Raw genomic sequence first — 14,087 nt, 5'->3', positions numbered from 1 at the left:
CATAATTTAAAATATTTTATAGGTACACAATAATTTGTTAAAACAGTTACTTTTCGCATCGAATTCCATATTGATAGATATATTTTTTTTTAATATCGAGCGATATGAGCGAGATCTGTTTCACGAGAGACAACTTATATTATAAATTACAATACATACCCATTATTGTAATTAATTCAATAATAATATTCCTTATTTACAAAGGTTGTGTCGCATAATTGAAACAAACTGGAATCTTTTTATATTATTCATTAAAGATTTATTGATGATTTATTATATGTAGTATTTATAAAATGCCATAAAATTCAATTAGTTGTGACATTTAATTCAATATATTTACTCAAGTAGGTATGTACAATTTAATGTCATTATATCCTACATTATTAATGTACCTATTATTTGTATATAATCTACTTTATATTATAATTAATAAGTTTTTGAACCGGATGAAATATTTACAACCTTATACAGTGAAACAAACATAATTTTATGTGAGAATATTGTTCTAATATAATCTTTTTTAATTGCCTACTTCCGCAGATCTTAAAGTGCCTAATTTCCACATAGTATGATAATATTTCTAAAAGATAACAAATTGAAATTAGTGTTTATTATGAACAAAATATTTAGCTGTCGGAATATTTTTTTATGGTAAAAATGGCTGAAGCGTGAGATCTTCATTTTGTTTATAAACAAATGATTAATACCATGGATAGAATTAGTAAGGTACAGCTTTTTTTTATTCAACTGTTATTATAAACATATTGCATTCAAGACACATGCATTAACAGTTTTGCACCACAACGGTACATCGACCAGTTTTAAACTAGTTCTAATCAATATTATATATGTGCTAATTTTAATTTTGTTTCTTACTTTAATCCCATAAACTAAGTCTTGTTTTAGTAGCGAAATTAAATTAAACATTTTGCAAAACAATCATTAGGTACGAGAACATGTTAAAATGGACTGCACTCCGGATGTAGCTCAATGATTGCCTATTTATGGAATTGACTTGATTATTTGAGTTTTAAATAAATATCTTGTTGAATATTTACTACCTTTATGTACTACTTAGTTAGTATCTTCTTCATCGGAGGGTAAAAGCACCTCGTAGTTTAGTCAAATATTATTTAATTTTTAACATCACCTACACTGGAAGATGAAAAAATCTGGAAAAGTGTTATTAATCAAAATACTATTAAAGAATAATTATTAGATAACAAATATTTGGCTGGTATTATAGATAATCCAAAATAAATTCGATAATCGGATTTATCAAAATCTAACGACGGTCACTGTTAGGAAATTTTTTATCAATCAAATCTAGTATTTATTCAGTACTTATACTAAATGGTATTTTCCTTGGATTAAAAGATAAACGGAAAACTATGGACCTTTGAAATTGGAATGAAACCTTATGATTAGATTAGAAATAATTAATAATTATCTACCTTTTTTTTTATAGTGGGGAAATCTTCCAAAGATACCCACTGCCCCCGGGGAAGGAGCCGTGGGTTATGTCGGATTCCTACCGACTAAAACCCCACTGTGTTCCGTCGAGCCGCTTTAATGATGGGGCCGCGGGTATTGGTTGGAATTCTTCCGCGACCTACATGTTTTGTTACCTACATGTATTAATTATAGTAGGGAAGAACATGTGTACGTCTGTCAGACGAACCATTTTTTTTTGTCTCAACACAACTTCATTCTTATATCATACTACTGTCTCGGCAAAGGTTGTTCTCTTATTACTCAGGGGTACATATAAAAAAATGATGTGGTTCATTGAGTGTGCCGATTCTCAGACCTACCCGATATGCACTTAAAATTTTATGAGCCAATCCGTTTCGGAAAGTCTCACTGAAAACACCGCGACACGAGAATTTGATATATTAGAAGATTATGAAGCTTATTCTTAACAGAAAATAATACCTACAAGAAAATCCTCTTGCGCATCATCGACATGTAGGTATTAGGTACATGTGTGAACTAAAATTTTCCTATAATTATCCGCCAATAACAAATAATTGACTATTTTATCAAGTGACCGTCAAACACGGTAATGATAATTAGAAATTATCACAACTGTAATTATTATTTTATTCTAATTGTGATATCCTCAACCTTGATTGTTTTATGTTAGAATAAATTCTATATTACTTATTAGTATTACTTCTCATAATATTATGTATTTAAAAATTCCACATTATTAAGGCGTTAATTTAGTGTCATTTATCTGTCTCTTGGAATTAGCACTTTTGATTGTTTAGTTTAGTTTCTGTTTAGATACAAAAACAAATACAAAAAGTTTCATTAATTGACACACAAAAGATATAAAAGTGGTAAAAATGTTGCGCATAAAATATATTATAATGGACCATATCGCGTAGGTACATTGTTGAAACAATACTTCGACCTAAAAGTTAATTTTAGGGTCAGGTTGATCAGTACATATTATCAGTTCGTATTATTGTTGTATTATTATCAAACTGATCGAATATTTATGTAATACTAGCGGTCCGCCCCGGCTTCGCCCGTGGTACATATTAACGTTTTCTCTACATAAGAACCATCCTCGTACTTCAAGGAATATAATAAAAAAAGAATTATCGAAATCGGTTCAGCCGTTCTCGAGTTATGGAATTACAACGAAAAGTGGCATTGATTTTTATATATTAGATGATAATCACTAAATACAATTAACTTTTGTTATAAAAGTTGTAAAATGGTTGATGATAAAATAATATTTTCTGTATCATTCTTAATTTTGGGCAGAAGAAGTAGACATAAAGCCTCCGAATTTTTTTTATCTTTTATAGGTAATTAGGTACTTATCTGTTTAAGACGAGAAAAAAATTTGCACATACATCAACACCATTTTTTTAAATCTATTTTTCATACATAATACCATACTAACTATATGTTTACTAGTCTGTAGTCTATAGTTTTAAAATAGATCAAACGTAGTTTTCAATGTTACGTTATTGATTAGATACAGAAGGTCCATTTATTTATCTACACACATTTAAATCTGTGAATGGTTTGTTTGCGAATGATAAATCTACATACTCATTGGAATTTGTTTTGCAATGATATTCCGAGATAACAAATAAAAGGCTCATTATTTGGCTGTCGCAATGGATTACGATCTCAACTTTATTACTTACCATTTGTTGAGTATTGCAAAGTCGTTTATAATAGAATATCCAGTACATTTATAAATCTTAAATATGTGCTTTTAAACGCATTCGTATTTCGTACGTACGTATAATATCTATAAAAGCACTCTCTTTTCAACTTTTAGATTTGCTTGATGCATTTCAATTTACGATATGAAAAGCACTAACACATTCTCGACTTCTAAATTTGGTTATTGACCTTGTTTTTAATTTGTGTTGCTGCATTTTTGATTCGATAATTTAGAAAATCTGTTGCTCAAATATTGAAATAGAATAAATATTGATAAGTAAATGATGATCTAAGGTTTACATAAATTTGTTGTTAAACTAATGCGCGAAAATTAATAATCCCACCAAAAACATTTTCATGTAAAATGTTGCCAAGACGAGCCCATATGACTCGCACTGTCAAAAAGTTATCAGATCTCATGTAGAGCCAAGCTTCTAACACTACACGCCCTAACTCTACAAGGCCTAACTTCACAAACTCTACACCTTAGTCAAAATATGTGGACATTTTACATGAAAATGTTTTTGGTGGGATTTCATTTCATTTTTTTTTTGTAAGTTGTTTGTAACAAAATTTTATATGTCGATTAAAGTTTTAATTTTTTTTTTAACAAGGAGTACCTATACATACCTATTTATATCTAGGGGAACCAAGTTTTAGATTATTAGATTAGACCTCTAGCGTCATCAAAATTTAATTTAAAATTACAGGTCTCATACAAACTCCCATCCCCGTTTAAGGGGTTGGGGGATGAAAGTTACAAGTTTTATAATTTTCTTGTTGTTTGTGTGCTAATACTAACTTTACATACAAAATTTCAGCTTTCTAGGACATTTGGAAATACCTTAAGAATTTTGATGATCATCAGTGAGTCAGTGACGAAATTAGCATTTTTTTAAGATATAAATAAAATCTGAAGTATAAAAGCTAATGTAATTAAAACTTAATATGTTCAATAAGTCCGCTATTGACAATATATCCCGAAAATTTTGTTGATCTAGCATAATCCAAACCCAAGTTATGAGGGTTCAAAAAAACGTCGAAGCGCTTCGAGAAAAGGTAGGTAGTGCCCGTGCGCTTCGCTTGTTCGCTTGGCTCGTCTTGGCGGGGGCAGATCGATAACGTCTAGACGAAACTGGCAGTGACCTAAATTTTGCGCAACAAGTTCAAATATCAAATGAACTTGCCCTTCTTATCGACACACGTTTAACATCGCGATTTAGCGAATATCATGTTGTTTTTATTATTATTCGTGGATACGGGTCAAAGGTCATATTGATTTTCATGCGACGTGCGTTTTTACGTAGTTAATATTTACTTTAGTGTAATCTGGTTTTATCTCGTATTTTACAGTCTCGTATTTTACGTAAAAGGGCATTTATGCTTTTTATTTATTATAAGGAAAATAAGTATTGTTATTGCGAACAAATTGTAATGTACTTATGTTATTCTACAAATTGTAATGTAGTATTAAGTATGTTATTCTTATTCCTTGGAAGCTTATCAATAAACTAGCAGTTAGCACTGGATGGATATTTTTTTTATTATTGAAAGTAGGTACTAAAGGGAATCGAGAGAATTTATTGATTCATTTTATAAATTACACTTTAACTGTATCTGTTATATCATGTAGAGAAAACATTACTAGGTATTTACTTTTATATTTTAAAGGTTTTTAGGAAATAAGATAAAATAAGTAGACCGTATTACAAAGAAATGATACATGTATGGACAAAAAGGTAGATCGTAATTAGATACAGATTCACAAACAATGTATTGTGTTCATATAAAGCACAGAATGGTTATTACAGTTTGATTATCTCTATGATTCATATTGTGACTATTGTGCGGATGAGCCAACGGAAAACGTAATTATTTATCTGTATATGGGTTGATAGAGTGCAGCTGTGTAGGTACTGATTCATGTATAGGATTATAACAATTGTATGTATGAATGTTTAGTCAAATGCTCGATATTTTTAAAAAAAGGTAATTTTAATAAATTAGCTGCTACTGAAATGGACTATCTGATTCGAGGTTGACCTGGAATAAAATGTAAAAAAATAAAATATATATATATTTCTGAATCTGTAGAATACTTTTTCCTAATCAAAGTTGTATAGAGTACTATTATATATTCTGGGCTTATAGGCACATAGTAAATAAGTTTTAATATTATTTGCAGTCTGCAGAAGTTTTATAGGTCGAATTGTTTGTTTATTTAAAAATAAAATGCAGTTTCAGTCTTTCTCAAAATAAATTTACAGAATAAATAAATATTATTGTTGTGATTACAACGAACGACATCAACAACAAAAATAAACCTTTAAACATTACGTAGTTTACAAAATATTAATAGGAAATTCTTTGAAGTGAATGTAGGAAACGAGTTTAGTGTAAGGTAACCTCGAAATATATGAAATGCGGTTATTTTCAAAGAAAACTGTCTTATCTTTTTATTGCAATAAAAAAATGAACGATTCATTAAAAATGTTATTTACGATTACACGATTTCGTGTCTTTTCTTTCCAATTAGTTTTTTGTATCTATAACTTTTTATGTTGGAACAAAATGTTAATGTCGTAATTAATTAATATTGGCAGTTCTCGGGTCCTCTTTGATGCAAAAAAAATGTTAGATCGCGAAATTAACAAAAAATCTACAATTATTGTTCGAAATTGTTTCCTAGTTACTAAATAGAATATTGTACGCCTTAAGAATGTAAATAATCAATCATCTAGTAATAGTGTTTTTTAAACACTAAACACTGTGAAGTGTGAACTATACAAAGCATAATTTAAAATAACAAATGTATCTAGATATTTTTATTTAGATACATAATTATTTAACTTAATATATTATTAGCCCCCTACCATGCCAATTGTCCTTTAATATTAAATAAATTGTAATGATAATTTATTCTATTTGTGAAAAAAAATCCATTTTTCTATGCTCATTTTGAGGTCAATTTTTTATTACCAAATCATTGTTTTTTAGTCAAATTCTCTATTTATAGAGAAAAGTGTGACCTTATCATTAATGCAATTATGTACATAATTAAGATAATTATATATTAGGTATGTGCAAATAAATCTACGTGTTTGAAATACCATTTTGGCATCCCACGCGTGCGTATTATGGACTTATAATATTCCATCCACTTTAATGACCTAAGAAATAGTTATGTTTAATTAATGTTATGTCAAGATTGCTGACGTAATATGAACTTATAAAGGTGAACTTTCCAGTTAAGGTTATTATAGTTGTTATGAAAATGGTCATCTAAAATGATGTTTTTATGTTTATATCCCGGGGTTAAACCGGGAGAGGACAAGCGGCTAGTAAGGTAAGAGATAAAATAAAGAGAAGAAAAAACATATTACTATTATTCAAGCAAAAAGCGAAGTTTTAATTAACATGCCAATGTTAGACTGAGTGGCTAGTTTGGCATAATTAACACGCGCCTATATTTACTTGCCTAAGTAGTTAATTTCTGGTATTAGACATTAGTATAGATGCTACACAATCTGTAGAGAAAAGTATGAATCATGAACGGAGTCAGAATAATTACTAAAAATTTAGTGGACATTAATAATATTCCATGCTAAAATAAATAACAAATGAGACCATTTAAATATTGTATTGTTACGTGCTTTATTCGTTTTTTAAGGAAACAAATAAATATATATCTTTCTGTCAACAAGTGTCACATTAGTTAATTCAATTAGATTTAAATGTAAATGAATAAAAAAAATCCATAATCGTAGCGATTCCGTTTTATTTGTTTTTATAGCAGCTGTTAATGGGCGGAAACACATTAATTTGGATTTTTCGAAAAAAAAAACGTCTTCCCTAACACGATATAATATGTATGTATTTAAGGCTTATAATAATTTTATGTTTGTTCTTTTCCTATACCTTCCTCCTCCTTTATAATTTTAGTACACCCAGTGGGTTGCTTGGAAGAGATCGCTCTTGAGTGATAAGGCCGCCTTCTGAGTGGGATGAGTTATAAGTTTTAATTTTAAGGATCCATTTGTTTGACAGCGCAATAAAGTGTTGTAAATAAATAACTAATAATAATACAAGTGATTTTTTATACCCGGATATGCGTGGGTATTTTTGTAGTTAGGTAAAGCCAAAACTGGTTACATTATAATATTATATGTTTTACATAATTGACCATTACTAATTGATCGATTGCAGCAATCAAGTTAAAATTATAGTTCTACGTCAATAATTGCATATTGCTACTGCTATCTTGATTAGGTAGGGGAGACCGGGTTTGGTTGTCTCACGGGTTGGTTGTCACAGCGGTCTTAACACAAAACTGAACTATCGAATAAGTCTGTTGAACAGCGTGGCAAAAGCGATATAGTGACAACGCTGTCCCCACTTCGCGTCAGACCGCTACGATCTGCCGTGAGGGCTTCACAAGTGTTTATTGTTTTCGCATAGCAAAAGTAAATTTTTGTGCTGCTGTGTCGAACCTCATAAGTATACGTTCTTGTTTTACAGTAATAATCTTTCAGTTCATTTGATGATGATGAAATGTGTTTTATAATATCGTAGTATAGTTTTTTAGATATTCATTGATCGGAATTTATTTTCAATGTTATTTTTCTAAAACGTGTTATGGGGCTCGTTGTCACAAATTTTCGGGGGCTAATTGTCACATGTGACAACCAGCCCCCTGTATGCGAGCTGACTTTATTTGCGTTTTGAGGTTGTTTGTTTCAGCCGTTAATTTTCAATGAACACCGGAAAATCGCCCTAACGAACCTGCTGGAAGTCCATCTATCCTAACGCCAGAAAATTTTATAGAAAGTCCGATGCTAGGGGAATCTTTGTAGAATCAAGTTCCCAATGAGCTCCTGGCGATACCAGGGCCAAGTGGAGTAAGAACCCGGGAGCCCCTAGCGATACCAGGTCTTAGTGGTGTAAAATCTACTCTGAACGTATCCCCGCTTATTTTGAAACCACTACCAAAAGCACCTCCACGCAAGTCACAGCAAGGTGATAAAAGAAAATGTAAATCGGCCGTTCGGACAGATATACCGGAAAGATATATAAGATCTATTTAGAAGAGAAAAAGAAGGAGCAAGATGCTAAGAAAAAGAAAGTACCAAAACTTGTATTGAGTGAGAAGTAATAAGAGAAGAAGGTTTCTAAATCTAATAAAAACAAGAAGAAATCTGACAACAGTGAAGAAGTGAAAGAGAATGATGATTTCTGCTTAGTCTGTTTGTCGCCATACCCAGCAAGCAAATCTAGAGGTTTGGGTACAATGCCAGGATTGTATATTTTGGGTTCTAGAACATGCACATCTGGTCTACTAAATTTTTCTTCTTTTTGCACTATTCCATTAACTTCATACATTTCCTTTCCATCAGGTTGCCTGGTAGAGATTGCTGCTTAACAATAAGGCCGCCTCTTGTACAAACTATGCCTTTCTTATGTATTAATGTTATTTTTGTCATATTTTAGTTTGTGCAATAAAGAGTTATAAATAAATAAATAAAATAAATAAATGACATTTGCTAAAATTGTGATTCTTAATGTTCAGACTGAAATAAAGACTGTCTACGGTTTCATTAGGTTAAGAGTTCTTAATTAAAAACTATTCCGTAAAATTATAAGACCAAAAAGTGACTTTCTATTTATAAATTGCCTGTTATTTAGTATGTGACTACCTACCCTAGGCATTGTGACAACCATCCCTGACCCGGGGTTATAAGTCACATTTTTCTTTGGAGTGAAAATACAAAATATTTCTACAACTGATAATATTATACAAAAATACGTTTATTTATTTTGTACCAGAATAATTACACTATCCTTTGGTATACAAATATCATTCCTAAACAACGTATTTTGGAAGTTACATAAAAAAAGAAAAAAATGTGACTTTCATCCCCGCTCTCCCCTACTTCTCATTTTTATATGCTCAAAGTAATAGAATAAAATACATATAAATGGATAATCGTGTCGTATATCATAAACGAAGAATTAAGGTGTCTCTGTTATGATGAATGTTATTGCTTATGATAATACTAAACCGCCCGCGTTTTCAAATAAAAACCCGCATAGGTCCCGTTCCCGTGGGATTTCCGAGATAAAACGTCCTCCATATGTGTGCTAAATTTCATTGTAATCGGTTCAGTATCTAGTATTTGCGTGAAAGAGTAACAAACACACACACATCCTCACAAACATTCGCATTTATAATATTAGTAGGATAGGACTAGAATTATAGATTGGTTAACCGTTAAAGTAATGAACCGTAATATGTAAATTATTATAAACACAAAAGATCTCAAATACAGATATATTTTTATTTTAACAATGAATTTTGATTCATATAACTCGTAACACGAAGTACCTCTCAAGTCTCACAAGGAACATTAATTATCATATTTTATTCTTTAATACTTTGGTTGATATGTAATTTTAGATTTTATTTTAGTGACCACGTGTTGTTGGATAAGGATTAACTTATTTTTACCGATATGCAACGTTCTCCAAAATTGAAAATTTTTCACATTTTTAGAAATTGTTTTGGAACAATGTGACATAAGCTGTGTGCGTTGTAACAATATGGTAAATCTTTTCAGGCACATCTCGTCAAGTTGTCAAAGGCGTAAATGGCAAATTTATGTCTGGGCAGCTGGTGGCGATCATGGGACCCTCTGGTGCCGGCAAAAGTTCACTCCTCAACGCAATATCTGGTTACAGGTAAGGGACACACTCAAACACACACAGCCACACTCACACACGCTCGAATTAATTACACAATAAATGTATCAAATACGCCAAACCAATTCAATTCGTAATTAGGCGAGGTACACGTTCTAGACAAAGGGCTCTCCTAAAGCACAATTTCTAGTATGGGTGATCTTCAGTTTGCATGCAACTTTATTTTTAGGTACTGTGTAAAATAAAATAATATGCGAAGCTTATATCTTTATAAAAAGATCGTGTTAATCGGAGAGGCAAGAACCTAACTCATAAGTGGAAAATTTGTTGCCATTGCTTTCAAGACTGACACTTTTGGGAGGTATCTACTCTTGATATTAATAAAATATATATGTTAGGATGAAATGTTTCCTCATATGTTTTTATTTATTTTAAGTGCAATGCCCTTAGTTTAAAAAATTTAAGGTTCACTGTATTCCTACCCCAGGCCCCAGCCTTGTTTGAGTTCACGTGTTTTTGTCATGCCTTTTATCAAGAACAGTGTCATATAAAGCAAACAACCTCATTTTAGCATTTGCTTTGGTGCCAAGTTTTAAAAATACCTTTACCTATTTCGAGATTTCTTATTTTAATATCAAAAATACTGAATTTGGCAAGAGTTTATTTCTGTACTAAAATTCTATAGCTTGATTATTCTGGCGCTAATTTATCGTAATAGGTGGCGTCCTAACTATGACGTCATTTTCAATCCACACTGTTTGTAATTGCAATGATTTCAACCGCAAACTCATAATGATAATATTGTTTTTATTACGTTTTCGATTAACGTTCTAGAAACGAGAAATACCAAACCATTAACTTGATGAAGATTCAATATTTATTCTCAGATTAACAAATGTTTTCCCAAGAACGATAATTTTCATTTAGGAGTAATAAAATATCGATTTGGTATTTTGGTTTGGTTTTTGAGACTTAAATGTTATGATAATAAATTCCTAATTCCTGTTTTACACTATTTAAGAAATATATTTTCATAGTAGATACTTATTTTTAAAATAAACATTCTTAATATTTATCGATGTAATTTTCACTTTTTATTATCTACCGCTTACCTACATCTTATTAAAACTATTTATGATATAAAGTTTAAAAGTCGACTCAAAGTACAGCAAAACACACCGAATTCAACATTAATTCCTAAAATTGTCTACAGAAGTAAGAAGACCCAATAGGCAATAACATATTATTCCGTTTCATATACACTTATAACGATTCTCTCAACAGGTCAGCTGGTGTGACAGGCGAGCTCCTAGTGAATGGGGAACCACGAGACGAGCAGCTATTCCAAAAGTCCTCATGTTATATAACACAGGAGGATCTATTGCAGCCGCTGCTAACAGTGCGTGAAGCGATGGATGTCGCCGCGAGCCTCAAACTGCCGAAGGGCGCGAAGGCACCATCCGAAGAGATACTGCAAGAGCTAGGCCTGTTGGAACATCAGCATACAAGGACCGATATGCTGTCAGGAGGACAGAAGAAAAGGTGAACGTTTTTTTTATTTATATATTTATATTTGTTTTAAATATCTAGTTGTTCAACACGTGATAAAAGTGCGGATTGTAGATTATCCGCACTACCCTAGCAATGCACGGACTCTTACGTTTTAAATTTTAAGAGACTTGGATGCTTCCTGAAAATAGATTGTAAAAAAATGTTCTTCTATACATACAATATAGGATATAGTAAAATTAAGGTAATTTAAGTAATGACGCGGCCGATACTCATATGCCAAAGAGATTTAAGTACCCTTGTGAACATTTCTTAGAAGTTAGACTTAGTAGGTCGTACGTTTTCTATGTCTTCGGCTATGATGACCAAATGATTATACTTGTACACCATGATGATAGGTTTAGAATAAGCACTGAGGAAATTGGTTTTGATGAAACATATATTTCTAGAGAAGTAATATAGTTGATTGTACGAATTATACAATTAATTAATGAAATTACAGAATAATACGCAGATAATTTATTAATAAGTATTCATAGCTCGTGTTATTATATAATATGAACATTTCAAGTTCATTTAAATAATTTAGGATTAGGGTGAGAGGTCTCATATAAAAACAAAAACAATACGATTATTATTCGAGTTTCTAGTTTATTCGCTAATTTATGGCAATAATTATACACATTGAATATTGAATAACAAAAAATATGTAAATAACAAATGTTATGGCATTCTAGAAGTATTTAGCGTAAATAACGAGCTTATAATAATTAAAACTGAAAGTAAAATGTTAATACGAGTTATTTCGAGACACAGTTCTAGAATTAACACGTTCGCTGCGGCACAGAAATATCTGTACTTTCCATTACTGCGTTACGGGTCGTTTTAAACCTTGTCCTATACCAGAGATTGTGGCGGCACGAGGCATATTAAACCCCACCGCCCGTAGGAGACCAAAATCGTTTTTTTGGCGCCAAATAAGACAAAGTGTGCGGCTTTTGTCGTGATTATTATTAACAATGAGTTCATTAACCTAAATCTACCGTCGCCCGTGGTTAGATCAGTTAGTTTAGATTCTAGGGGTAAAATAAAATGTGGGGTCTGATGTACCCCATACCGCACTGAACAATAGCAGTTTTTCATATAATTTAGTGATGGGATAAGAAATATCGATTTTATTTAATTGTATTTATTTATCAAACTTATGGATGTTTTTCATTAAAACAGGCCAAACAATAATATTGTTTGCAACCAGTGCATTCTGTGAGAATTTTCTTTACCTTTTTCGGAGGTGCGGAGTTTTTCGTAACATTCTACACATCTACTCTTCTTTGATCCCTTTAAGAGATGATGTGCCTTGTTTGTTGGCTTGTTGACTTGGGCAAGAGTTAAATTTTGATGAGCGATACACCGATTGCCGGGTGTTTTGGATTTGCCGCTAGTTGATTCAATGAACAAACACACTAATAGTAATCATGATATATACCTATTTGAAGAAAGTTACTCAACATGTCACATTCACGTTTCTATTAACGAATATCGTATTATAACGAGTAAGTAGTTAGGATGTTTGAAAATTACCTGTATACACATTCAAGTCCTTCTTTGTAAAAGCTTCAATAAGTTGTTCCACAAATAGTCTCGAATGCGTTGCACAACACTAACCGCGTGAAGCTAGCTTAGGGTGCGGTACGAGGTGCATGGTGGTACGAGGTGTTCGCAACCTCGTTCCGCACTGTGTTAGAATTTTTATTTGTTCAGTGCGGCACGAGGTCTTAGAAACCCGGTATTAAGGTCGGTATACCATTGAACTAGGAATCAATAGCACATCTCAGATATATAGATATCACTTTCCTACACTGAACCAGATGGAAGTTATGCCTCCCGCACGACAGAGAAGTTTAAGTTTTTTCCTACCGCTATAACGACAAGACACGGACAGGGTGTTTCAAGCCCTGTTTCGCAGCTAACGTGTTAATAGTAAGATAAGGAAATATCAAATTGAACGACATTCATTTTTCTTGTATTGCAAGTGTAATAATGCAGACCCTTAATGCTATATACCTGGTCAAGTAACTCTTTGAAATAAAGAAATAAAAAATGTGTAAGTCCTTCAAGGAATATGGATACAATGACATATAGCTTTTATAATGAATTCAAACTGAAACTAAAACATTTATTTATTCGATTATAATTTTTCTTAAAGATTAATTTCATTCAACTTTTGAATCGTCATAATACAATTATCTTTTTTATCATTTACCACTTCAGTTAGTTTGACTACACTTGAATCAGTTTAGTTATACTTACATTACTTATTCACAGTATTACAATATTATTTATAGATATTGTAATACTGTGTTACTTATACTACTTACTTACCTCTCATTTCCTCACGTAATTTTTTACATTTTTTTTTACCTCCGCCTGTATCATAGAATTTGATGGCATTAATTTGATTAACAAGTTCGTACAAAGGTTGCTAGAAATTAGTAAAAATAAAGTATAAACTAAGTAACTATAAAAAGATAAACATTATTTTACACTAGTGGTCCGCCCCGGCTTCGCCATATTTCACAATAAAAGGTAGCCTATGTCCTTTCTCGGGTATCAAAATATCTCCATACCAAATTTCATGCAAATTGGTTCAGTAGTTTAAGCGTGATTGAGTAACAGACAGACGGACTGAG

At 31.6% G+C, this 14,087-nt stretch overlaps 1 protein-coding gene across 1 annotated transcript in view; it reads left to right on the top strand.

The window, feature by feature from the left end:
• The window catches only part of LOC123694200 (ATP-binding cassette sub-family G member 1), a 65,090-nt gene that overhangs the window by 28,945 nt on the left and 22,058 nt on the right, over positions 1 to 14,087 (top strand). Inside the window, exons 3-4 of the mRNA XM_045639558.1 lie at positions 9,807 to 9,927; positions 11,173 to 11,430. Coding sequence (XP_045495514.1) covers positions 9,807 to 9,927; positions 11,173 to 11,430 — 379 coding nt within the window. The remainder of the gene's footprint in view (positions 1 to 9,806; positions 9,928 to 11,172; positions 11,431 to 14,087) is intronic.

This window comes from Colias croceus, chromosome 9 (assembly GCF_905220415.1).
Source record: "Colias croceus chromosome 9, ilColCroc2.1".
Lineage (NCBI taxonomy): Eukaryota > Metazoa > Arthropoda > Insecta > Lepidoptera > Pieridae > Colias > Colias croceus.
The sequence above is the reverse complement of the archived record's forward strand: the minus strand, read 5'-3'. Positions and strand labels throughout refer to the sequence as shown.